Source organism: Hyposmocoma kahamanoa, unplaced genomic scaffold (genome assembly GCF_003589595.1).
Source record: "Hyposmocoma kahamanoa isolate Upper Pololo Valley unplaced genomic scaffold, ASM358959v1 64, whole genome shotgun sequence".
Classification (NCBI taxonomy): domain Eukaryota; kingdom Metazoa; phylum Arthropoda; class Insecta; order Lepidoptera; family Cosmopterigidae; genus Hyposmocoma; species Hyposmocoma kahamanoa.
The window spans coordinates 9,303,304-9,329,671 of record NW_020653852.1 but is presented as its reverse complement, the minus strand read 5'-3'; the positions used below and the strand labels follow the sequence as shown (position 1 = coordinate 9,329,671).

Genomic DNA, 26,368 nt, shown 5'->3' with positions numbered 1-26,368 from the left:
GGTACCTCCTTATTATGTAAATACACTTAACAAAATGTGCCATTATAAAATTCGGTATTCATTACAGTATCACAAAGGTGCTTCCATACTAACGCTCCTCACTCACAGAGACGCAAATTATTTAAACCTGAAGATGCACGGTGCACGGCGCACGGGAGCACGGTGGAAAAATTAAATTTAGCATACACATCGTGCTTCTTTAGTAACTGCCACATGCGACATTTTTGTCGTATGTATTTTACTTAGCTTTCAAAAACGGATATCCTCCGGTTATTTGTAAAATACAAACAACCACGCAGGACTATATTACTTTAACAAAAACTTTTGTTCCATGACTTTTTACAAAAAATAATAAAAGGTTACCAAAAATAAACTTTTGAGTTTTTGTAGCACCATCTGACACTTTTTAGATCTGCTGCTTGATTTTGATTGCCTCTCCTGATCGGAAACTGCGTCTCTTCCGAGTCGATGCGCGTAATTGCGATTCACAACTGGCCGATCGGAAACTTTTGACATTTCAAATCGGAACAATAGTTAACTCACAAATTAGAAAGATATAGTAGGAATCAGGTCCATCTTCTCGCTCGGAAACTCATCTGATTTCGAGACTCGGATGGGCTACGATTTGAATTAAAATCAGCCTGCTGTATTTGGTAAGTTCAAACGTCCAACAACATCCTCCCCGATAACGCTCACTCCTGGGAGCCTACTCTCGTTCTCAATATTCTTGATTGCACAATAAACAAGCAAAAATACAAAACAATCAAAAATACAGTGTACAACAGGCGGCCTTATTGCTAAATAGCAATCTCTGCCAGGCAACCGTTCTCCATTCGACATTCGTCCGAAATAATAACAGTCAAATCGAAAGAAGACTCAAAAGACAATGTCAAGTATGAAGCTTCATTTGCATCATGCGTCTTTTAATTTCCTCAAGTATTACGCATTTGGACAAGTATTACTTATTAGAGCAGTAGAGCTTAACCTTGTGAAAGAGTTCGTCTAGGAAAGTACTGCCATCTTATTATCCATTTGTGCCGCCAAGCAATAATGTGAGCATTACTGCGTTCCGGTTTAGAAGGGTAAGGGTGCTGGTAAAATTACAGGCACATGTGACTTGTAACTTATGTCTCAGGGTGACGGGCGCAGTGGCAGTGCCCATAAAATCTTTGCGATTTAAAGCTCTGAATCGCTTACCTCCAGGCGTACGACTTACATATATATATATATCGATACATGATTATTAAAAAAATAATTGACAGTTGTTATTACGGACGGATGTTGGACGGAGAGAAAGGGAGTCGTCCCCCAGTTCCTGCGTTTTGCATCGGACCGATGTTTATGCTAACGCTTTCTTTTGTTACCACACAGAGTTATCACTCATCACTGTCTAGAGTGATCCATTTAAACATTATTTTTGTGCGAAAGTAAAATCTGATGAATTATTAAGTCATGAAACAAAAATTGTTGTGATGATGGTCCTGAGAGGTTGTTAGTATTTTACAAATAACCCTTTATTTATAAATTCAGCGTAAATACATTTCCATGAAAAATTTACCCCAATTTACCACAGTTAGTCGAGACAGCGGCGAGATATGAAACCGATTTCCATCGATAGGTTAATGTGTATGACACAGAAATGTAGCAATAAATTTCGAACGAATGACAATTATGCGAAATCTAATCAAAATTGTCACGTTCTCTACTATATTAGTTATTCGGAACGCAAACTCTCCTGAGACGGAATAGAAATTTCACGGTTTTTTTGCTAAAAACAAGGCCTTAGGTATAATGGAATCGGTTTCAATTTCGCAGTAAAGACTTTTTATGCTAGTATTTTCTAAGTATGTGGGACTATAATCAGTACAAATATAAATTTAATAATACAGACTGGGTTTATAAACATAACATATCGTGCTTGTATAATTAAAAATTCCTTAAAAATACGAATACTTAAATTATTTCATATAAACGTTTTCCTTGCAGGTGTCCAGGACACCATTGCATTCCCAAAGTCACGCTTAAGGTCAAGTTTAGACTCGGTGCAAATAGGAGCGCCATACTCCTTAATCAACTAATCATTAATGAGTATGATATCCGACAAAATGGCACTACGAAAGTTCCAAGTTAGCGCGTTTGCGCGCTGCACCCGAATCGTATTCGTTACGAATGCGAGAGTATACAAATCTAGAAAACTCGGACCTATTGTATCGGACAGAGATCGAGAGTAGACCCCCAGATAAGAGTCGGACGTAATGCGCAAACCCTCTATAAAGTGTGGAACTAGCGTACGCAGCGCCATCTGAAATTCTGTTTGCGTTGCCAGTCCATTAATTATCATTTTGTTCTAAATGGCATGACAATTGTAATGCAAAAGGGGATCACGCTTTTCTTAAATTAAACAAATTACGCATAAATAGATTTAAATATGTGTGCGAGAATAAATCTACACCATTGTCAAGTAAGTATGGAGGACTCGTATTGTTTTTACAAAAAAATATTGCTATCAATTAAAAATTATATAACAATATAAATTATAACTTCTTTTTTTATTGTTTTAAATAGTAGTGTCGTAGATCTTCAAGAGTTTTCTTCACTATTTTGCAAACCTATACATTCCGTAATTGATCAAGTCATAAATTAGTAAATTCCAAGGCGGACAGGTTACTCTGGCACTTTGAAATGATGGATTCGATCCACAACAGTACAGGTCAGCAAGGGTCAAGATATAATTGCCACCCTGGCACATTACGAGATTCTTCAAATTACAAAATAAAAAAAATGAACTTAAAGCAGATATGCGTAAATCGCAAATATGTTTAGATGGACTGTGTGTCGACATCTTCTCCATAATCCAGATCTTCGTATGTGAGGTCATCGTCCAGGTCGTTCTCTACAATACTCTTACCGTTACCAGGACACGCCAGGCATCTGAAATGTCATGAAATACAAATGTGGTTACATTATAAATTTATCAATTGTTTAAGTGGTGCATTATACCGTTATCTCAGAGATAGTTCATAAAAATTATAATGTACGTGAAGTCCACAACTAGTAACCTAAGCTGGGCACGAAGCCCGAAGCTGAGGTCCAGTCGCATACTCGTGCTCGGTGTTAGTTTATATTATGGACAAGGCCAGTACTGCTAATACTGCTATTTCCGCATAGAGGTCTCGCGCAAGTTGCGCCCTATCGGGCTAGCCCTACAGAAGAGCGTAATTTAGTAAGTTGTCAGTCGCATTTTTTGAGTCTCACAGTTTACGTTCGACTGAAATTCGGTTGGGGCGCCACACGAACGTATTTTATTCAATTACTACTTAGAAAAGGGTTGGGTCCCTTTGACGACCCACACTTGATAGAATGAAGAAAAAGCAGCCTCGGATGTAGAGGGTGCAAGCCGGGGCCCGTGCCCCGGGTGGCAAATTCAAACTTAGCAGACGAATACACTACTCATCATTAACTCAACTTTGACCACTGAGGCGTCTAGTATCTTAGAGCATATAGAAGTGGAGGCGGCAACGATAGGCAGTCCCCTCTGTCAAAGTATGAGCCCAAAATTACCTACTGCCAATAAAACTACTTTGGAATCGATTTCTTTCCATTTCCATTATCGAATTAACCGCGTCAAGTCAAGTGCTCCACGAAACATGTCGTCTTTCGCCATGCAGAATTGTAAAATAATAATCTCAGTACAGAGTACTAAAAAAACCGACCTCAAAGTACATGAAATTACATCTATTTGCCAAGTTTTTTGAAATCGGTTACCGGAAAGTTGCGCAAACCCGGATTCATCCCCTAGTTCGCCACTATACGGAACTTGACACAGGAGATAATAAAAATCGGTTGTCACTACTCAAAGTATATTGAGAGAAAAACGCCTTGAATTAGAGAATAGCAAAAGCAACCATTAAAATAATTGCTCCTTATAATAAAATTTAGGCACTATTTATAAAAATGAATCTTCTTGCGTGAACAGTCACTCTTTAGAGGTGGATGATTTTCTTCAAAATTAAATGGGGCTACTATGGAGATACCCTCTTTTCAACAAAAAAAAAAGAATCATGAAAATCGTTGCACAATACCGGACTTAACGCGTAACATACATACAAAAAAAATGAAATCGATTAAACAATATCTACTGCGTCTAGTCTAACCAAGGAAGAAATTACATTCCGTATACAAGTTTATTTTTTGTATTAATTGCTGGTTTTCTATTTTAACATATTTTTTTTTACGATGATCACATTGATTCAATTTATCGATTACGTAAAAAAATATTACGAGTAATTCGAACATTCTGCAAACACTGAATTATCGATCGATAATTACAATGATGACCTATTAGGTCATCATTGTAATTATTCTTCGCTTAAACATGGACCTTTCAGGCCACATTTTAGAGTTTACAATTAACAAAAGTCAAGTCGTGACGTACTACATACTCCTGTTTGCTTGTAGTACACCCTCCCGCCCCTCAAAAAAATGACAGAGTTTTGTTTGAGAAACAACGCTAATAGCGCCTCCCGTCCTAAATGCTCTTAAGTGTCGTATTACAGAACTCTACTCAATGCTCATGTCAGGATTTGAGCAGCCTTGAGTATGATTTCAAGCACTGGAAATACGACCCTAATGGCAAGGACTTGAGTATGATTTCTAGTGCTTTGAATCATACTCAAGTCCTGACTTGAGCATTGAGTAGAGTTCTAGAATACGACCCTAAGTCTAGTACTTTATTTTTTTCATTACGTTATTTATTTCAGACCCTATCCTGTGCTCTCCTAAATAAATGTCCTACACGTCCATGTATGTATATTTGTAAATAAATAGGCTTAACACAGAAAGAGCAGCGCAAGATAGGTCCTTGTGTCGTTCTTTCCGTGAGGAATGTGTCCATCAGTGGGCTTCTGATGGCAGAAATGATGATGATGATGATGATAAAGGTAAAAATATAGACGGGCTGGGGCGTCATTTTCAGTTTTTGCCCCGCCTCAAAAAAATTCAAGATCTGGGGTTGAGAAAAAAGCTTTACTGGCATGGCAGCCTTGAGGGCTTCTCTGATGTGTTGCCGTTGTGGATTAGAAGAAGACCTCCTGTCATGTGTAGTCGCGTTGCGTGCCTGGATAGCGTTTGTACTTGGTGTTTGTGTCATATAATAGATCCATTAAACAAAGTATGAATTTAAGAAGCATTAGAGGCTAATGTTAGAGAACGAAGCTGCGTATATCTACACTCAATATGAAAAGATTAAAGTGTGGGCAGTTTCATATTTATGGAAGTTTATATGAACATCTAGATGTGTAAGGTAACACTGCGACTGAAGTTCGGTCCTAATCACGCGTGTGAGTCGACAAACAACTCATTTTATGTCGTCGTGTGTATGTATGTATGTAACGTGCCAAACGCACCCTGGCAGAGATTTTCAAGGATCGATTGCAGAGTAGATGACTCAACTTTAGAAATGCGTTACGCGCTTGTTCTATCCGACATTTGATCTCCACGCTATGATCACATATTTGGACTTTTATATGAAACCGAATGCAGCGTAAAATACGCGACTAACAGGCATAGAATGTTTACAACTCACAAGATTACGTTCGTCTCGCGTCACTCTTATAATTTGGCCAGTAAAAATTTGATCCGAAAAGATTCAGAAAGGCCCGTATTATTGAAGGATTATATTATCCATTTAGAATGACCGAAAGTTTCTCAGCAACACCTGTGTTGCAACCCGATACATTGCTGGTAGGGTGTGCGCATCCATCAATATGCTAATCATCAAGACGGCCTTGCCGGGTGTTCAATATTACTGCTTCGAAATAGATAGCTATACTTTGAATCAGGTTGGTAACTGAATTAAATACGTATTTAAACTACTTTCCGACTACGCCGCAAAAAATTGTAACAACTGTTACTAGAAGTTAAATATATATTTCATGGATTTTTTAGCGCTTTAAATAAGTAGGCACATTTTCAAGAAGCAACATAAATGACCACATATTTTTACTTGTTTTTCTACCAACATCTTTGGTAGTAAAACAACTAAAAATATGTGATCATTTATGTTACGAATCTTATAATCTGTATTATGTACAATACTTTAATGTACGTTATTTTAGGCCAGTTTTGTTTACGCAATGTGGTTTCTTGTGAACACTGTTATTTTGGTTTGCGCATGTAATTTTCTCGACATTGCTCTCGTTTCATAGCCACGTAGACGGTACTCGTAATTATTCAAAACTTACTTGTTCTCATTGATTCCATATAACAGGCATTTGTCACCTATACATTCGCAGCAACCATCGTGGAACCATCTGGAAAACAGTTATATTTACTTTATCTTAATAAGCATAACTCAGTAATTAAAACTAGAACATAAATAAGAAATATACATAACTGTATCAACGTCTATTCAGTGATCTTACCGTAAGCTGGTAGCGCCCATGGAGCGGCACGAATAGCGGCATTTGTCGCACGACATGCACTGCGACATGTATGCGACCGTGCAGTTAATTGTTACCACGTTGCGGCTTTCCGGTATAGATTCTTGTTCCACGCTCTCTGTAATGATTTGGAAGAAATGCCATTGTAGATTGCAAATTTTCGATTCTTTTCGGTTTTTCAGAATATTACACTAGTACAGTCATCAGCACATCGAACTATACACTTTTGTGCGAATATTGTCTCCAGTGTAACAGAACAAGATCCGTCAATATGTAGCGTGATGTGCTACCGTCTGTACATACATATCGAATGTCGAATATTCATATATTGGCTGCCAAAAACGTCATTTTACATTTACGAAAGAACGAAAAACCCTCACAAACGGCAAAATTAATAACTCAAGTAAGGATCAGTTAAAGGGATGAATTAATTAAATTGTTTCAATAGTTGTATTTCAAACCGATTGCCGATAATCATCTTATTCCGTGCCGATAATGTTTACAGTAGTGTTGCAATAAATAGTTTATTCGGTGTCATGCAGAATACCAAACATTTGGCCAGGAGCGTAGCCGAATAGCCGCAATAATATGCGAATAAAAAGGCAGAATTATACGGCCTAATTAATGCACGTAGGAAAATTGCCATGAAAGTAATTGTTTATTTCACTTCAGTTTCAGTAACTTAAGTTTGTTAAAATACCAAAGTATGCAAATAATAAGCATTTGGTTGCTATTGTTATTTGGCCATGAGTAAACTACATTACATATAAGTAGGCAGTTTTCATTTAATATGTTACCTTTTTTGACGACTTAAAGTAACCCATAGGTAGTTATATTACTTTTCTAGAAACACTATACAACATACACAACGTATTTAAGTTCTAGGGATACACGATTTTTTGCTTTGAATCGATTTTTGGATCGTGATGATCGTAGGCCTCTGAATAGATCCACGGATCGGATCATATGCTCTGGATTTATAATAAATAAACTTTTATTACGTGATTTAATTGCCATAATAATATGTAAATGTTATTTTAGCTTTTCACAGATGCAAATCCTTTACATCAAACTTAACTTTTCAATAATATTGTCGTATAACTTAATATACAAAGCATTGTCCTCTTCATTTTACGTTCTTGTACTTGACGAAATCATTAACTAGATGAGACTTGTTTAAACTATGAATATGATCTTTTTCCACGACTTACTTTTGAATCGATTCGCTTAAAAATCGCAATGAAGTGAATCGATTCGAAAAATCGCTAGATGGTATGCAATTGAATCATTCTTCATAAAAATTTAATCACAATGTGAATAGCTAGTATGTTAATGATGTAACAGGAATTACATGATAATTTACTGTATTTTTTCTTATATATATAGTTTTTATTCGGCCCAAATAAAAACTATAAACTCTAATTGGTATTGAGTGTGACAACAACTGATTTTTGTTTATATTTGAAAGAATAAAATAATAACTTTTCATAAGTATTTATGACTAATTCTCAACTGCTTTGCCATCGCGAAAAGTTTAGGGATTATAATTCCTAAATTGCAAAAGACAAAGTTCTATTATGTATATGTATAAATCCTCATAGACAAGAGAATTACACTATCTAAGAGCAGGAACAAAAAAATAAAATTCTCATAATAGACCACACATTGAAACAAAGGTAGTTGTTGACCAAACACTTGGGCAGGTAGAGATTCCAATGTAATGAGTCACCACAGCAGGGTGCAAGCTTAATACCTTATTTTTTGTCCAATTTATGACTGCCAGTGTGAGGTCTCAATTCAACAATGCCTTTTGAAATGAGAATTTTCTTTCTAATGTTATCCGTTTTCTTATGAAGATATTATAGGTACAGTTACCTACAATATGATTAGTGCTATTTAAAACAAATATATTAGTTTCTTAAGAAAAATTCTCAACAAGTCTTTGCAAAATAATATGATATATACAACAATTTTCTGATTATCTTTGTAGGTATATTTTAATCAGTCAAATTTAGCGTAACTTTTTTGTGAGCATATTTTTTTTATGTCAGGTGAAGCGACGAACAATTTGTGCGTCTGGTGGTAAGCGACATCCATAACTGTTGCAGTGCCAATCAACAGCAAAGTTTTGAGGGGTACCGCCACTGCTACAGGTCGAGACAGCAAATCTTACGAATTTTTATATTTTTTATATATTACCAAGTGGCGGGACGAATAAGTTGTGCGCCTGTCGGTAAGCGACATATAATGCCACTCAGAGCTTTAAATCACAAAGACCTAGAGGCTCTGCCACTGCGCCGGTTACCCTGAGACATAATTTGACAGGTCTTTTGCATGTAGTTTTATCAGCACCCTTACCCTTCCAAACCGAAACGCAGTAATGCTCACATTATTGCTTGGCGCCAGAAGTAGGTAAGGTGGCAGTGCTTCCCTGGACAAACTATTTTACAAGGTGCTCTACTGTTACAAAATTTTATAATGTAATGTGCTACATAGCCACAACAATTACTGGTATCAACATAGTTTGAGTGGCATGAGTTGAATTCCCTGTACTATAAGTGCCAGGGCAACAGAATTTACTCAAAGGCACTACCTAGAACACCCAAACCAGGAACAATTAAGATAATTCCCGAAATTGGTCCTATTGGAACTCAAAACTGTAACCTCCTAATCCAGAACACACAGTGCAAAGCATTGGGTCATTGAGGTCATCAATGATGTGTTGTAATGTATGAAACACTACTGAGCTTGGAATGAAAGATCCTTGCATAAGAAAAGTTACAAAATATAATTATAATTATTTTTCTTTTTTTTACAATAAGTTAAAAATTAAGTTTAAGGTTGTACTACAAATTCTTGAAGATTTATGTGTGGAAAAGAAGAATGGTTTTTTTTGTAAGAAATTGTAAAAAACAAACTTTTCTTTTAATGGTACCTGTGTTGCGTTAAGATGTTCCAGGTTAATAAAATATAAATTATTTACATAAAGAAAAGAATTCAAATATCACTTACGTAAATGATAGACCAGTTTGTTCTCTGCAGCCAGTCTTACTGCAGATATATCAATATCCGTAGGAAACGTTATAGACAGCCATCTCTCTTGAGGGTCAGGATCAATAGTTAGAGCCGAGAACAGCCCAGGCACTCCATCATCAAGTTCTTCGACATATGACGTTTTGGATAACTCTGTTCGTGTGTCGTTTGGTTTTGGACACATGTCTGTATCAGAAACATGTTGATAAATATTTTTCATGGGAATGGTACTTCATTAGTATAATAGTCTATTGTCATAAAAATTAATGAAATTCCTTTACAGAGTTAAACAGTGATAAACAAAAACCAAGAAGAATTTATAATAATCTCACTATGTAAATCATTAAATTTAAGTGTATATTTATAAATAATCTTCAATTTTGTTTTATTGTAGGAGTGTATTATTACTGATTGTCCTTTGACCTTACAATTGCAAGTTTGCAGCTGCCAATATAGTTTTAGTATTATTATCAGTAACAAGATATAAGATAGACCACTTGTTAGTAACTATGAATCTGTCATGCTAATTCTGATGAAAATTGGGTCTGACATGGTGTGTAACAAGCTGGTGCCCGCACCTCAGTGTCTAGGTGCCTGTTTTGCATATGGTGGGTGCTGGGTCCTACATTCACTGCAAAATGTTTTCTTTTTAATGAATTAAAGCCAAGTACACTTCACGCCTTTCCCCCATCATGGTAGGCAGAGACCACAGCCCTTCACTTGCTATGATCCTAATACACATTCTGTACCTCATCCATCCATAAAATCTTCAATGTATAGTGATAGTGTCATGGTACGAAATTCTTTGTAACTTCCAAAAAATAGAGTAATTTGAAGTTACAAATTTAAGAATCACATATGCTGTATTTACATCTGCTAGAATTCTATCCACTATTAGAACATAACAAAGAGGAAAATAGTACGTCTTAGCACATAAAGTGTCAAAGTAGAACAGAACTACGTAAATTATAATAAAAGTAAAGCTTTAGGGGTCTTTGTAAAACAGAAGTGCATGCGGCTTTTGTATGGGGAATATCTTGAGTAAATGTTCAACACAATTTGATAGAAAATCTTACCAACACAACTACAGCATTCGCTGTATAGGTAGCTGAGACAGTTGAAGCAATCCTTGCAGCAGGAGCAATCTTTCAAATCACATTTACATGACTGAGTAAGCATACACTTGGACACTACACTAGCGCATATGGCTTCGTTACACGCGTATATTATAGGCACTATGCAGATTAGTGCCACGATAAAATAAAATTTGCCAGCCATCTCTGAAAGTACTCTCAAACGGTCAATAAATGTACACGAGCTTGGAAAAATAAACAACTAATATGTAAGTTTTTGTTTCATTAACCACGAATACGTTTGATATAGTTACGTTAGTCGTATATTTAATTTGCAGAATGTCTGAAAAAGTTTTAGTAAATTATACTTCTTTATATCAAAAGGGAAAAGTTTTATTAAATTTACAAAGTTTTATGTTCCACGAGCGAGCACTTCCTCCTGCAAAGTTTTCGAACGAATGAAATGAAATGAATGAATGGACAGATATTGAGAAACATCAAAAGAAAGAAATAAATGTTATAATAATGTTACTATTGTAAATAAAGATATTTGAAATATTTTACTGCCTGGATGGTATTCAGCTATAGCGTCAATCATTCGTACTTACTGGATAATGCTTCTATTAAAAAAAGAAATTATTTAAATTTTATAAGTCTGTTTTAATGACTCCGCTCTTCATTAACTTTTAAAAAATGGCGGAAAATTGATTGACCTATAATTGTAGACAAATCAAGTAGATACAAAGCATAAATCTGTGAAATGCATAAAATTTTCACTAGAATCCCATGGGCAATACATTTATAATTGTAGATTGCATTTTACGATTTTGTCTTTCAAAATGCCTAAAATGGTGTAGTTTTTAGGAATATAAGCAATATGATATTTAAAAGCACATACATCTACGAAAAAGTTGATTATCATTTGTTTACAATGGATATTATTGATAATCATCATTTTTAGATTTCCAATTAATGCTGATTGATTGTGTACTTATGAACAGTCAAATACGATATTCTAAATTTTATTCGTATTTATAATCATTGTTCCCCGCAGTGCTGTTCTGCTAGCAAGTATGGTAAGAATAAACGGATAATTAAACTTAATTTTCACATACAAATAATCTATAATTTTGAGGACATAGGGGAACGAAACACTAGTGCCACCTATTATCGAGTAGCAGAACCTTTACTGTTTGAAATTTTTATTAGTTACTCTACATCTTTTTCAGAGAAAATTAAGCTTAATAATATTGAGTTTAGCACTTTTGACGATAGCCAAGGCATACAAAAATCCACACTATGTTGCCGGCCGCTCGGTGAACGTGCATCTCTTTGAATGGAAGTGGGATGATATTGCTGTCGAATGTGAAAGATTTCTGGGACCTAAAGGTTTTGGAGGGATACAGGTGACTGGAACTTTGACGAGAATTTACCTAGATAGTATCACATAACGAAGTACTTCCTTTTAATTGTGTAGCTTATAAAATGCAAGTACTTGTTTACCTAAATATCATGAATATAAATTTAATTACGAACTCTAAATATATTTTATTGCACTACTCTTGTACAGAAAACAGCTTGCTTGTGTTTACACCTTGGACTTTAGAAACTCCTATTGTAGAATTGAGATTAGAACTTAAGCGTAAAGCCCAGCGTAAAGCCCAACTATTATTTGTGCAATACAAGCTCTGTTATTGCACTTGTTAAATCTATAAACAAGCATTATTGCAGATTTCCCCCCCAAATGAAAATGTGGTATTATGGGAGTACAAACGTCCTTGGTGGGAGCGCTACCAGTCGATTTCATACATATTGGAGACCCGGTCGGGACATGAACAACAGTTAGCTAGCATGATTCGACGGTGCAACGACGCTGGAGTCAGGTAGTTTTAGTGATAAGAATGGTATCTGGTTTTTCCAAAGATATATTTTCTTAAGAGTCTATACTACCTCAAATGGCTTTGGTTGATTCTGGATAAAAGTGAAAGAGCTGAATCGATCGCTTTGGAAAAAACATAATAGTAAAATTGTGGATAAACACTGATTACTACACGGTGCGAAAACACGATTCAGAAAAAAAACACAAACTGACTTCGAAATTTTACAAGAAAACCGCTGTTTTTAATAGGTACTTTACATATACCAATGATTTTATTTTTATCAACTAAACTACACAGAACACGTATACTAAACGATATACATTTTTCAAACGGCTTTAATTTCGTTTGTGAAAAAATAAATTCTAAAAGTGTCCCTGCAACTCAAGCAAAATAAACCGTATAAGTACGGGAAAAATTTGAAATCGAGCTCAGGTAGTATAGACTCTTAAGAATGTGACAGTTCAAATGAAAATTTCGTATGGTTGCTACACGGGTTATATTGGCTACACACTCACGTACCCAATCGTACAATATAATCAAAAGTTACGTTAAAAAGTTTGCAACAAGTATTTTCTTTCAGAATTTATGTAGATGCCATTCTCCTTCCTCTCCCCTCGGATACCGCTTTGAACGGTCGTGTCTATTGCTGCCTCCTTAAAATTGTTTTTAATATTAATTGTTTTCTATTATTTCACTTTTATATTCTTGAAGTACCAGGACAGCAGCAATTCAAAGTGTTAACTTAAAAGTGTCGTGTGAAAGAGAAGTCTTAGTGAGTGAGCAATCAGTGTAAAAATCACTTCTAATAGTGAATGACGTCAAAATAACTCGTCTATTATTGGCTATTAATTGACCTGCCCACCTCGCGCAAGTGCATCGTATTGTGGGTGTCATCGGCTGTCATCTACCTGTCTCTTGCGGATCATCGTGCGTTCCCTTTTCGTGCATAAAACAAGTTTTGCCGACGGAAAACTTCCGTGCGACAAATAGGCCTACACTCTTAACTAATTATATATTTTTTACGATAACGCTGGGAGTTTCTTACTCCAATTAACATGTCGCTCCGCAGGACACCACCAAAAGGACGATCTGGTTTACCAGAGCTAGAAAGAAGCCTCTCACTTTCTACCCCTAATATTACTGAAACTTCGTCTATTTCAACCCGACCTCTGAAGAGAAAGCAGGGGGATGAGCTCGAAGATATTTTCCACAGGATGGAAGACATGTTCAGAACTATGCGAGATGAGCAAAACAGTAAATTAGATGCGGCATTATCTAAAATAACCGAGCAACATAAAGAGCTGACTAAATCTATTTCTTTTATATCAGAACAGTATGAGGATATGAAGTCAACAATTGAAACTTTACTAAAAGAAAAAACTAACAACCTACGTTATATACAAACACTTGAAGGAAAGATTGAATATCTGGAGAAGAAGACTCGTTCTACATCCGTGGAATTGCGTAATATTCCAATTGTAAACAACGAAAACACTTCAGTGTTATGTGATACGATTGTCAAGATAGGGAAAATAGTCAAGATTCCCCTACAGCAATCAGATATTAAAAATGTTTACCGAATTAACAAAAGAAATGACAACAAACCTGTAATTGTGGAATTTATTTCTGATATTGTAAAAAGTAATTTCTTACGCTCGACGAAGTATAGTAAGAAAACAGACAAAAATTCGCTGACCTCAACTGCACTAGGTATTGATGGCCCTGTGAAACAAATTTATATATCGGAATTTTTGACATCTAAAGCTAACAGATTGTTTTTTCTGGCGAGGGACTATGCGAACTCGCATGCTTTTGAATATGTATGGACGGCGTATGGAAATATCTATTTACGGAAAAAACAAGGTGATTCCGCTATTCGTATCAATAACGAAGACGACCTGAAGAAGTTAACATCTAAGTGACTATCTCTGTATGCATTGAAGTACGTGCGTTCGTTGTTCCACAAATTAAGCTTTATATATATACCACTACAATGTTCAATGCAATTTTATTATGTATATGCCATCAGTCATTACTATTTTTGGCACAACAATAATTCTATATACACTTTACATACAAATACACCATTTTTCACTTCCATAAACACATACAACAAGCTTACAAATATATACACAGTGCCTATATACACATACTGCCTAAATACACGCGTACAACATCGTATACCTACTACTACACTTCTAACTTGTACGATACACTTTATTTACTTATCACAGCAGCATTTTATTATTTCAATTTTTTTCACACAATATAAAAGTCATGTCAGTAAGCGATTTAATTAAAAATATAGATCAGTTTGATATTTCTGTACCTATTTCGTGTCCTCCAGAACAATGTCACACGCATCTTGACCATTCTAAAAATTACCTAAAAATTATTCAGCAAAATATACGCAGCATAAATTGTAATTATGACGAACTAACCTTACTTTTATCTAGAATGAAATTACAATGTGACATAATTGTTTTATCTGAATGTTGGCTATCTTCACTTGTCGCCTCGCCTGAAATGACAGGGTATACTTACTATAAAACTCATGATAATTATAATCAGAATGATGGTTTGATGATGTTTGTAAAAAGCCAGCTAAGTTACACAATAGAAGAGCCAAGTCTGTCGGAAGCAAATTGTCTTTTATTAAAGTTAGGAACAGAAACTGCAGTGGTCGGTATTTATAGACCTCCCTGCTTTAAAAATATCATACCTTTTTTGCATTCTTTTCACCTTCTACTTGAAAGTATCTCAATCTTCACAAATATAGTTATTGTTGGGGATATTAATATAAATTTGCTCAGTGTTGATGCCGAAACAGCATCATACCTGGATATAGTATCTTATCATGGTCTCCTTCCAGCTATTAATACCTCGACCCGAGAAAACAACTGTTTAGATCATGTAATATTGAAAACAAAACTTCCTGCTATTACTTTTAACTTACAAACAACTGTAACAGATCACACTGCTGTTCTATTTTGTCTTAAAGTAAGAAAAATATCTACACTGTCTAACAACAAAACATCGTGTAAAATTAACATGGAAGGTATTGTCATGGAGTGTGCAAATACGAATTACAATCAATTATTCTCTGAAAATAATTTAAATAGGGCCACTAATCTATTTATTGAAACTACTATGCGTATTATTAAAAATAATAGTCAGCTAATTAGAGCTCCTAGAAGTAAACTCATCATAAAACCTTGGATTACCCTCGGCTTATTAAGATGTATTAGAAATAGAGATTTGATGCACAGTAAACAAAGACTACTCCCCAATAATGAAACTCTTAAGGTTACATACAAGAGGTATAGAAATTTTTGTAATAAACTTCTCAAAAAACTAAAACAACAATATGAACGTGACCAACTCAACATGGTTAAAAACAACTCTAAAAAACTATGGACCACAATAAAATTAGTTACAAATTTAAATAAACAAAAAGAATGTCCACATGAACTCCTAGCATCCGGAAATTCACCTATATCCTCCACTGATGTAACTAACCATTTTTTCGCCAGTGTAGGTAAACACCTTGCCGAAAGTATCCCACGTAATATTACCCCTTTTGAAAATCTTTGGTCTACCTCTAGCACACTACCAAACTCGTTTGTTTTTCTTGAAACCGATTGTGAAGAGATTGAGCGAGAGATTACTAATCTTAAAACAGACTGCTCTCCAGGCTGGGATGGTATCTCGTCTAAGATTTTAAAACAGATCTCACCTTTTATTACTCCTGTTCTTACCAACATTATAAACCGCTGTATTAGTACAGGCACATTTCCCGAAGCTTTTAAAAAATCCATTGTCCATCCAATTTATAAGGCCGGAGATAAACACTGCGCCAATAACTACAGGCCTATTTCTATACTTACCTCTCTCTCTAAAGTATTTGAGCGCATTATCAACAAGAGACTTGTCGGCTTCCTGGAAACCAATAGCATTCTTGCTAGATCACAGTACGGTTTCAGAAAGCACAAATCCACGGATGATGCCGTCCATGATTTCACAGACTTTTTAGTTAAAAAGATGGATAAGGGAAAGAAGTGTATTTCTGTATTTATTGATCTCGCGAAAGCCTTCGATACCGTTTCTGTTACGAATCTCATAGAGAAGCTTAACAGAATCGGTATCAGGGGCACTCAGCTAAAATTATTTACAGATTACCTATCTAATCGAAAACAGCGAGTCAAAATTGGTGACTACCTAAGTGATGAACTTCCCATCACATATGGCGTTCCTCAAGGCAGCATTGTTGGTCCAACCCTCTTTTTATGCTATATAAATGAACTCTGTCAGGTCCAAATACCAAACTGTAACATAATCGCATATGCGGATGATACAACTCTTACATTTTATGGTGATTCTTGGGAAGATGTATTTTCACTGGCACAGAAAGGCTTTGATATCGTTAATCACTGGCTAGCAGCAAACTCGTTGACGCTGAATACAGACAAAACGAAATACGTACCATTTTGTATTCGAAATACTACTTCTAATTCTTGCTTAGATTTTGATTTGTATGCCCATAAATGCTCCTTTCCTCCAACCGCTACCTGTAGCTGTGATAAGATTGAAAGAACACAAAATATCCGTTACCTTGGAATTATCATTGACCAAAATCTCTCCTTCTACCCGCATATACAGAGTTTGTCTCAAAAAATTCGGAAGCTAATCTTTGTCTTCAAACACCTAAGGCATATTGCTGATTTCAAAGTTTTAAGAAATGTATATCTGGCGTTGGCGCAGTCATTACTAACCTACTGTATTACCTCTTGGGGTGGTGCTGCTAAAAATAAGCTAATTATATTGGAACGAGCTCAAAGATGTTTATTAAAGGTTGCACTGTGCAAATCTCGACTTTTTCCTACATCCCAACTATACCTAGAAGCGAATGTGCTAACAGTGCGTCAACTGTACCTGCTAACAACGTTAATTCGTCAACACGCAATTACTCCTCCATCCAGAGCTCCTTCCGTATCTGACAACCGTAGACTTTTCACTAGTTGTGATCACAATAGGGCCAATACTTCATTTGCCCAAAAATTCTTCCACTTTAGAGCCAGTCGACTATACAATGTTTTCAATAAAAAGCTTAATATTGTACTCCTCTGTAAGCAGGAAGTAAAACATGCAATCACAAAATATTTATTAAAATGTACGTACGACGAAACTGAAAAATTTCTTTTAATTCAAACCTAGCACATAAGGTGGTATACAAAATTCATACATAAACAAGCACGCGCAGAGACACTTCGACGTAATATCACGCAGGTACACACATTCATCACACTACCCCACACACACACACGCACACACACACACACACACACGCATGCATACACATACACATACACACATACACAATACAATCTATAGATTTAAATTTTTTTATTTTTTATTTTATTTTACTTACCTAAATTTTCTTTACTTTGATTATCCTTTCTCCGTGTTTATAGTATTGTTATCCGTGGTGAGAGACCTGGCATCCTATATTACAAGCTTACGCTTAGTTTAGGTACCAGTCTCTTACAAACATAATATAGAATTAATTTAATTATATACATTTTTAAGTGTTACGTGTATAACTGTTATGATTGTGGAGAAAATAAACATATATTTTATTTTTATTTATTTATTCTAAACCACATGACGGGTGAGCCTCCTTCGAATGTAGGTACAGCGGGTAGCACTGCAATATTTAATCAGTGGTATTATCCCGCCGTGCCGTACAGGAGGGAGCACTTTAATTATCCACTGTGCTCTATTGCCGATAGTGACTGGACTCAAAACGCAGCCAATGTAAGTACGATTTCCTAGTACCCTAATTTCAAAATTTTACAATGATTTTTTCCATTTATCTTCAATTATGCCAATCTGTTACTCAAAGATACCGATATAGATAGCTCATTAGTTAAGTAGTTAGGGGTTAAGGATATTTACCTCAGTTTACGCCTACCAATCCCAATTCTAAATGCATGGTTGTGGTTTATGTGAGTTGAGTAAACTTCAATCAAAATTAAAAAATATGTATCCAAATCTAGTAATGTATTGTTTCAGATCCGGAATTGTGAATTTATAGGATTGAAAGATTTGAACCAGGCAAATGAACACGTGAGACAAATGATTGTCGACTTTATGAACAAGCTCATTGATTTGGGAGTTGCTGGTTTCAGGTAATTAGCCACTCAATGAATTGTATAGCAACATCCTAGTAAAAGCCAAGTACTTAGTTATAAAAGAAAATATGTTCATAATGACGACTCCTCCTGGATATCTTTGACGACCTCGTGGCTCTACTGTTTGCACTGAACGTTGGACGAGGAAGTTCCCAAAGGCCGATAGAATCAATTTGGGAAATGTTGTAGGGTGATCTGTTTAATGTCCCGGACTCAATTCCGTTGCTCTGGTACTCATAAGTACAGGGAATTCCCAAGTTTGAGACAAGGTAATTGAAAAATTGAAAATCGTTGTCGGGCACATTATATTGTTAATATTATCTAAAAAATGAATAATCTTGTGTCTTTTTGAATCTGCCCAATCAATAGAGGTAATCCATATTTTGAGCTCAATTTTTATTTTTTTAAATTATAATATCAAGCGACGAAGAAATCGTGCGCCTGATGGTAAGCTCCATGCCTGTCCACAACAGTTGCAGTGCCACTCCTGAGCTTTAAATAGCAAAGATCTGAGGGGCACTGCCTCTGCGTCTGAAACCCTGAGATACAAATATACAAGTCCCATGTGCCTGTGATTTCACCATATTTTTCATAAATAGGATTGACGCAGCAACGTTCATGTGGCCAGAAGATCTTCGTGAAATTTTTAATCGTCTTCATAACTTGAATACCGATCACGGATTCCCTCCTAATGCTCGGCCTTACATCTATCAAGAAGTCAGTGATTACGGCGATAACATCATAACTAGAGACGAGTATACTCCTATAGCAGCAGTTACCGAGTTTCTAGCTGGAAAAGAATTGACTAATTGCTTTAGAAGGCGCAATCAACTCAAATGGTTGAGTTCTTGGGGACCGGAATGGGGTCTCATGGCTCACGGCGACGCTTTAACCTTTATTGACAATCACGATAATGAGAGAACTCTGGGTGGAGGAGGTGATATCTTAAACTATAAAGAACCCAGACCATATAAGGGTGCTATTGCGTTCCTTCTCGCACATCCGTACGGAGAACCACAGATTATGAGCAGTTTCAACTTCTGGGATAGTGAAGTTGGGCCGCCTATGGACAGCAGTGGAAATATCATATCTCCCGCTATTAATTCGGTGAGTCGTCAAAATAACTGGACGTTGGAAATGAAACTGTTTCTTACGGATCTAAAATATTCAAACAAATAAATGTTTCGGGCTCTTTACTGGACCGTGGCCATTTGTAATACGATGCAATCGTAATAACCTTAAAATTCGGTACTAAGTTCACGGTTAGGTAATTTAACATCGTAAAGTAGTTGTCTTGTTGTAGCAAATCTAAAGATCTGTAGGCAGATTTTTTGTACTATCGCATGTTATTTTAATTTCCAGCTTGACGATGATATTTACTTCTATACATAATATTATATATGTCACGTTGTTGTAAATTTCAGGACGGGTCATGTGGCAATGGCTGGGTGTGCCAACACCGTTGGCGTCAGATCTTCAACATGGTAGGCTTCAGGAACATAGCGGGAGATGCAGGATTGAACGACTGGTGGGACAATGAGAGTAACCAGATTGCTTTTTGCCGAGGCAACCGTGCCTTCATCGCTATTAACAATGACATTTGGAATCTAAATGAGAACTTACAGGTTTGTAGTATGGACGATTATTCCTTACATAGCGAACCTACTACCTAAACGTGGTCTCTCAGAAAAATGCCATTTAAAAACTGCAATTGCCTTGTAAAATAATTTCCTTGCCTTTTCTTTATATAGGCTCTACAGAAACTAAATTGGAATCATGTCTTGAAAATTGAATAGTGTAATGTCGTATTGTAGACGTGTCTCCCAGCGGGTAGTTACTGCGACGTGATATCGGGCAACAAGGTAGGCAATTCGTGTCAGGGCAAAACCGTCACAGTAGGCAACGATGGCCGAGCGCAGATCAACATTGGAGCGCTTGACTTCGATATGGTTCTAGCCATACATGTTGGATCAGAGGTAAGATGCCAATATTAAGTATATTTTCTCTTGGAGTGAACTGATTTCAACACGAATTAATTTCGTCTAATTTCAAGTGAAGGGTTTTCCAATAAAGATGTAACAATTTTGTATTTCAATAAAACACACAATAATTGAGATATCGAGCTGAAATTTATACCAGTTGCAGTACACATATTACATTTAAGAATGGATTTCGATCTCGTGCATATGACGCAAGTTTGCAGCGTACAATTCTTTTTCTTATGTCCCTATTGAATAACCTGAATATATTGAAACTTTTGCAAGTATGTTTTCTATTTCGAGTCTAAATTGTTCAGGAACATTTAATTGACCTTCAGATGAAGTAGAGACACCACGTATATCACATTAATCGTAATTGTCATTTTCACTTTCTTTTATATCCATTCCTAAGATAAAAATATCGATATAGATATCGTACTACTATTATTAAAACGTTTAATTATCCCTTCTTATAAGCTTTTCTTCTCTGTTGAAAGACTAGTCCATTTCCTTGCGAGATCTGTATTCATTCGATAGCACTGGGAGTTTCTGTGTACTCTGCTCTTCAATTATTTCTGTAGTACTTAATCCCCTATAATTACAAACTTTCACTTTATAGAATACTAGTTGGTACCCGCGACTTTGTCTGCGTAGAATACGTACTTACTGTACTATACTAGCATTATATTTTAGTAGTAGTAGAGCTCCTTGTGAAAGAGTTCGTTCAGTGAAGAACCACGACGGAACGCAGTAATGTGCATTACTGCGTTCCGGTTTTAAAGGGTAAGGGTGCTGGTGAAATTAAAGCCCCATGGGACCTATCAACTTATGGCTCAAGGTGACAGGCGCAGTGGCAGTGCCTCTCATATTTTTGCGATTTAAAGCACTGAGTAGCACTGCAACTGTTATGGATCGGCGTGTAGCTTACCATCAGGCGCACGACTTGTTCGACCCGTCACTTAATATTATAAACAAATCTATTTTCCATAGTGTTGTTGGTGCTCCATACAATTTTTCATCACTTTTTCACCCCCTTTAAGATTTATTTTTGACTGACTTCAAAAAAAGGAGGAGGTTCTCAATTCGGGTGTATATTTTTTTTGTACGTATGTTACGCGATAACTCATTTGTGAACCTTTACCACTCATTTGCCACCTCTAAGGGTGGCAAAGAAGGGGATGAATCCCATTTCGCGTACTTTGCGGTAGCCGATTTCAATCAATAAAACTTAGCAAATAGATATAGTTCCACGAACTTTTGAGATCCGTTTTTTTAATACATTGTACCACAGGCATATATCTACATGTCTGTGCTCTGTACTGAGATTATTCTGTTGCTAATGAACATTCATAATCTTAACCAGAGTTAACATTTATTTATTTATTTAGCGTACATATACGCACTTCATTCTTTGCTTATTTTCCAGAGCCGCCTGTAATCTTGCTGAAGATATGGAAGGACTGAATTTGAAAATATAAGCTAGCTATAAGCAAAACTTCAACATAGATATCATTAGCTAAAACTGCTTTCAATAAAATGAAAAATAAAAACTCTGTTCATTATCATTTCTTGTCTTACGTCTTATATATTGCCAAAGAACTTGAAACTTCAAACTGGTTAACTTTGACATTATTGCACGCGTAAACTGCAAAATGACTTGCTAGTTAAACTTAAGGGACTTGGACAAAGGGCGGTGTTACGGGTAATGAGATTTAGCATAAAAGTTTACTTGCTGTGCGAGTGTATAATGAAAAAAAACCGCAAAAAAATAGCTCCTATGAATCTCCCCAGTACTTTGAGTATTAGTGTAAGGAAATGATAACAATGCAATAAAATGAAATAAAAATGATTGATTATGTGAGGTTATTTTTTTATGCAAAAATTAATAAAAGCTGTGGTAGCCTAATGTTTGACTACCGCCTTTCAAGCAAAGGCTGTGGGTTCGAATCCAGCCTCGTTCACGCTCGGAACACGTGTGAAGTCCCCAACTCGCATTGAGCCAGCGTGGCGGATTATGACCTATGGTAATAGAAGTTTTAAGTTAATAAAAATGGAAGTAAATTAATTTGCTACTCCGTGAACCCTAAAAAAAACATCGTGTTGTAACCTCCACGTCAAAGAAGGTTCACAACCCTCGGAACAACCCTGGGTTCGCGGAGTAGCAAATTAATTGACTTCCATTTTTATTAACATGGACTTCCGCAAAGTGACGCCTGAATCTATTAATCAGTTTTAAGTTTTCGAATGTTCTGTGGAGTTGGACGTACAGCTCTAACACTCCATTTTAGAATGTCTCACAGATGCTCAATGAGACTGAGGTAGAGACTTGGTGCTGCCGAATCTAAATACTAAATTAAAATACTAAATAAATAGGAAAAGAGCCATAATATTTTTTGTCTAGTAATGTCAGTGCATAAATTTATATTTTATTAGAGATTGACTTACGGTTGTTCACATTTTCAACAGCTGGAAAGTGAAGACGTGCACCAGGTTACATTCACCTAGAACATGATGATCTTCTTTTAAAATGAGTCCATGGCGCATGTAAGTCACATTTATATGTATAATAAATTGGCTTAAACTTAATAATTTGACTGTTAACTTGACTAAAACTAAATTCATTCAATTTGGTACAAATCGACAAACAAAAATGAACCTTAACATAAATTACAAGGATGTCAATATTCAGGAGGCAGACTCTACAACATTCTTAGGCGTGGAAATAGACAGTAGTTGCAAATGGTCACAACACGTCGAGTCACTGGTAGATAAATTACATCGATACGTGTACGTCTTAAGGAGGTTGCGAAATATATCATCATCATCTACAGTTTTGACTGCTTATCATGGTTACGTTGCGTCTCTGCTTAGATATGAACTTGGTTTGGGGTAACTCAACTGAGTGTAAAAAATTGTTCACAGCTCAAAAAAAGTGTGTTTGACTTTTTGTCACACACTTCTTGACCGGTGTTTCCCCATGGGAATCTTGTGCACCTTTGTTTAAAGAATTGGGAATTTCGCCGTTACCGTGTATGTACATTTTTGAAGTGGCATGGTTTGTTAAGCAAAATCTAAACCTTTTAAAAAAAATTACAGATGTACATAGTAGAAGTGTAAGGGACTCAAATAGACTGGTGTATAATAATAAACCTAGATTGTGTTATTACAAAAATCAATGTAACGGTATGTGTGTCCGAATTTATAATGCTCTACCAAAAGACATTCAAACGTTACCAAATAATTTGTTCAGAAACAGACTTAGTGAATGGCTTAGAGACAAAAATTATTACAAAGTGACTGATTTTTTAGATAAATGTTGACATGAAATTAGTGCTAAATGTATATGTACAATGTAATAATGATTTATAAATATTTTATAGTTTGACATAGAAGGTTATTATTTTGTTGTTTTTAATTGACTGATTATTTTTTGTTTCTTATTGGATGTCGACATGAAATTATAAGGTATATTTATGTTTAATGTAATCATGATGTATGATATTTAATAATTTGACATTGATAGTTTATTATTCTCTTGTTATTAATTAATTGTTTATTATTATTCCTTGTACACGTCTGATGACAATGCTATAATTAAACTAAATTTAAGCAACATTTTGCATGCCTAGTCAGGTAAGACATGTGTTCTGTAATAATTGATTAATTAATTAATCTTTCACACCATGTTTTAAGCAAATAAATTTCATTTCATTTCATTTCATTTCATTTCATTTTTATCTAGACCGTTGTTTTGACTCAACTCTACGGTCTTTTGAAAAATATCGCTAAATTGAGCCATCTTTCGATAAGAAACAAAATTTTTTTTAAATCCAAACAAAATACAGTCATCGAAATCCTATAATGGTGTGTAAATTATGTATCATAATTATGTATAAACTTTGATCATATCTGTTGATTATTCTGATCTGAACCCAGCTCTGTGGGTGACAGATAGAGAATGCCTAATGGCATTAAGTCATCTTTCGATAAGAAAATGTTTGTACAATTTTATGTGCGATAGACTATAAAATAAATTAATAAAATAACTCTAAAATAACTAAAATCTTATCAGCAAATTATTGGCAGTATATTTACAATTATAGTAAGTAATATTTGATTCTTTCTCTAGTTGAATACTATACCTATAGTTCTGAAGACATTTTTACCGATAAATACCTGAAAAGTGGATTATCATGTTTATGACGTCACTGATATTAATGAGATTTGTTTTTGTTTTAATGCTAATTGATTGCCTATTTACAAATAACTAAATGTGATATGATAAATAAAATTTTTAATCACTGTTCCCGGTGCCATCGTTCAGCTAGCGAGTATGGTAAGAATAAGCACATAATTAAACTTATTTCAACATCAAAATAATCTATACTTTTAGGACACGGGAGAAAAATCTAATGCAAAATCTTTGCATCTCTCAAATTTTTACTAGTTACTCTACATCTTTTTTAGGGGATATTAAGCTTAGTACTATTGAGTTTAGCACTTTTGACGACTGCCAAGGCATACAAAAATCCATACTATGCTGACGGCCACTCGGTGAACGTGCATCTCTTTGAATGGAAGTGGGATGATATTGCTGCCGAATGTGAAAGATTTTTGGGACCTAAAGGCTATGGAGGGATACAGGTAATTTATACTCAAAAGACAATTTACTTATATCGTATCGCTGATTTAATTATATAGTGTATCTCTATCTCTCTACTATCTCTATCTTATATATGTGTATATCAATAAAATGCAAGTACTTAGCTAAATGCCGTGAATAGAAGTAAATGAAAAATTATCTACTTTAATGAACTCCATTTGCTTATTCATGTAATGTTTGTGAAATAACTTCATTAGTTTACTATAATTATTAAATACAAAGATCGAACACAGAAACATTACGGCTTATGGCGTTAAAATCTGAAAAATACAAAGATGTAGGTAGGTAGTAGATCTTTATATATATCTTTGTATTGAGACATAGACATAAATTTGTATTGAGATATAGACGAAATTCTTCTACGTATCTGTTATAGAACAGACCTGTAGCTCAATTGGAAGAGCAAGGGGATGGTATTCCCGTAGTCGCAGGTTCGAGTCCTGTCGAGTCGAAGAAACTTTTCTTTGTGTTCGATCTTTGTATTAATAAATAATCATAGCAATCCATTTGCTTAATTTAATTAATTAATAATTAGTTAAACTTTTTTGATCGGCATCATAAAAAAATCTAGGTTTTTTTCACATTTGGTTGGTTCGGTTCGAGTCACTTTTAAAAATCTTTAAATGCAGCCGTAAAAATAAAATAAGTCTCCATGAAGCAAAATATATTAAACAAAAATACTTTAACAATACCCTAAGATTATGTTCGCTTCCACATTTATTTGGCGAGCGGCCAGAGGGTGGAATTTCTTACCTGCGGACTTCTTCCCTTCGAACCTGTAACTTAGACCCTTTCAAGGCGAGAGTGAATAGGCTTTATTTAGGTGTGCATGCTACACCATCGACTTCATTATCGCTTTTCATCAGGTGAGATAGAGGTCAAATGAGCACAATAGAAGCTGTTTAATCTACAATATATTATTGCAGATTTCGCCCCCAAATGAAAATGTCGTATTGTGGTCATACAACCGTCCTTGGTGGGAACGCTATCAGTCGATGTCGTACATATTGGAGACCCGGTCAGGTACCGAACAACAATTAGCTAACATGCTTCGGCGGTGTAATGATGCTGGAGTCAGGTAATTGCAGTCATAACAATGTGGAATACAT

The 26,368-nt window shown here is 35.5% G+C and overlaps 3 protein-coding genes across 3 annotated transcripts in view; 2 read left to right on the top strand and 1 right to left on the bottom strand.

Annotated features, from left to right (window-relative positions):
• Nucleotides 1-1,184: 1,184 nt before the first annotated feature.
• On the bottom strand, nt 1,185-10,936 carry LOC113230998 (protein twisted gastrulation-like). The gene is made up of 5 exons (XM_026465127.1): nt 10,550-10,936; nt 9,453-9,659; nt 6,423-6,558; nt 6,243-6,311; nt 1,185-2,931 (listed from the first exon to the last, which is right to left on the bottom strand). The coding sequence occupies exons 1-5, from the start codon at nt 10,749-10,751 to the stop codon at nt 2,820-2,822; spliced, it is 726 nt and encodes a 241-aa protein (XP_026320912.1). The 5' UTR covers nt 10,752-10,936; the 3' UTR covers nt 1,185-2,819.
• A 659-nt stretch (nt 10,937-11,595) lies between these two features.
• Nucleotides 11,596-22,109, top strand: LOC113230997 (alpha-amylase 2-like). The gene is made up of 10 exons (XM_026465126.1): nt 11,596-11,622; nt 11,776-11,952; nt 12,278-12,429; nt 13,007-13,022; nt 18,076-18,240; nt 18,499-18,614; nt 19,217-19,724; nt 20,042-20,242; nt 20,432-20,593; nt 22,023-22,109. The coding sequence occupies exons 1-10, from the start codon at nt 11,620-11,622 to the stop codon at nt 22,032-22,034; spliced, it is 1,512 nt and encodes a 503-aa protein (XP_026320911.1). The 5' UTR covers nt 11,596-11,619; the 3' UTR covers nt 22,035-22,109.
• Nucleotides 22,110-24,797: 2,688 nt separating this feature from the next.
• The window catches only part of LOC113230996 (alpha-amylase 2-like), a 6,765-nt gene continuing 5,194 nt past the window's right edge, over nt 24,798-26,368 (top strand). Inside the window, exons 1-3 of the mRNA XM_026465125.1 lie at nt 24,798-24,932; nt 25,064-25,240; nt 26,186-26,337. Coding sequence (XP_026320910.1) covers nt 24,930-24,932; nt 25,064-25,240; nt 26,186-26,337 — 332 coding nt within the window. The 5' untranslated portion in view covers nt 24,798-24,929. The remainder of the gene's footprint in view (nt 24,933-25,063; nt 25,241-26,185; nt 26,338-26,368) is intronic.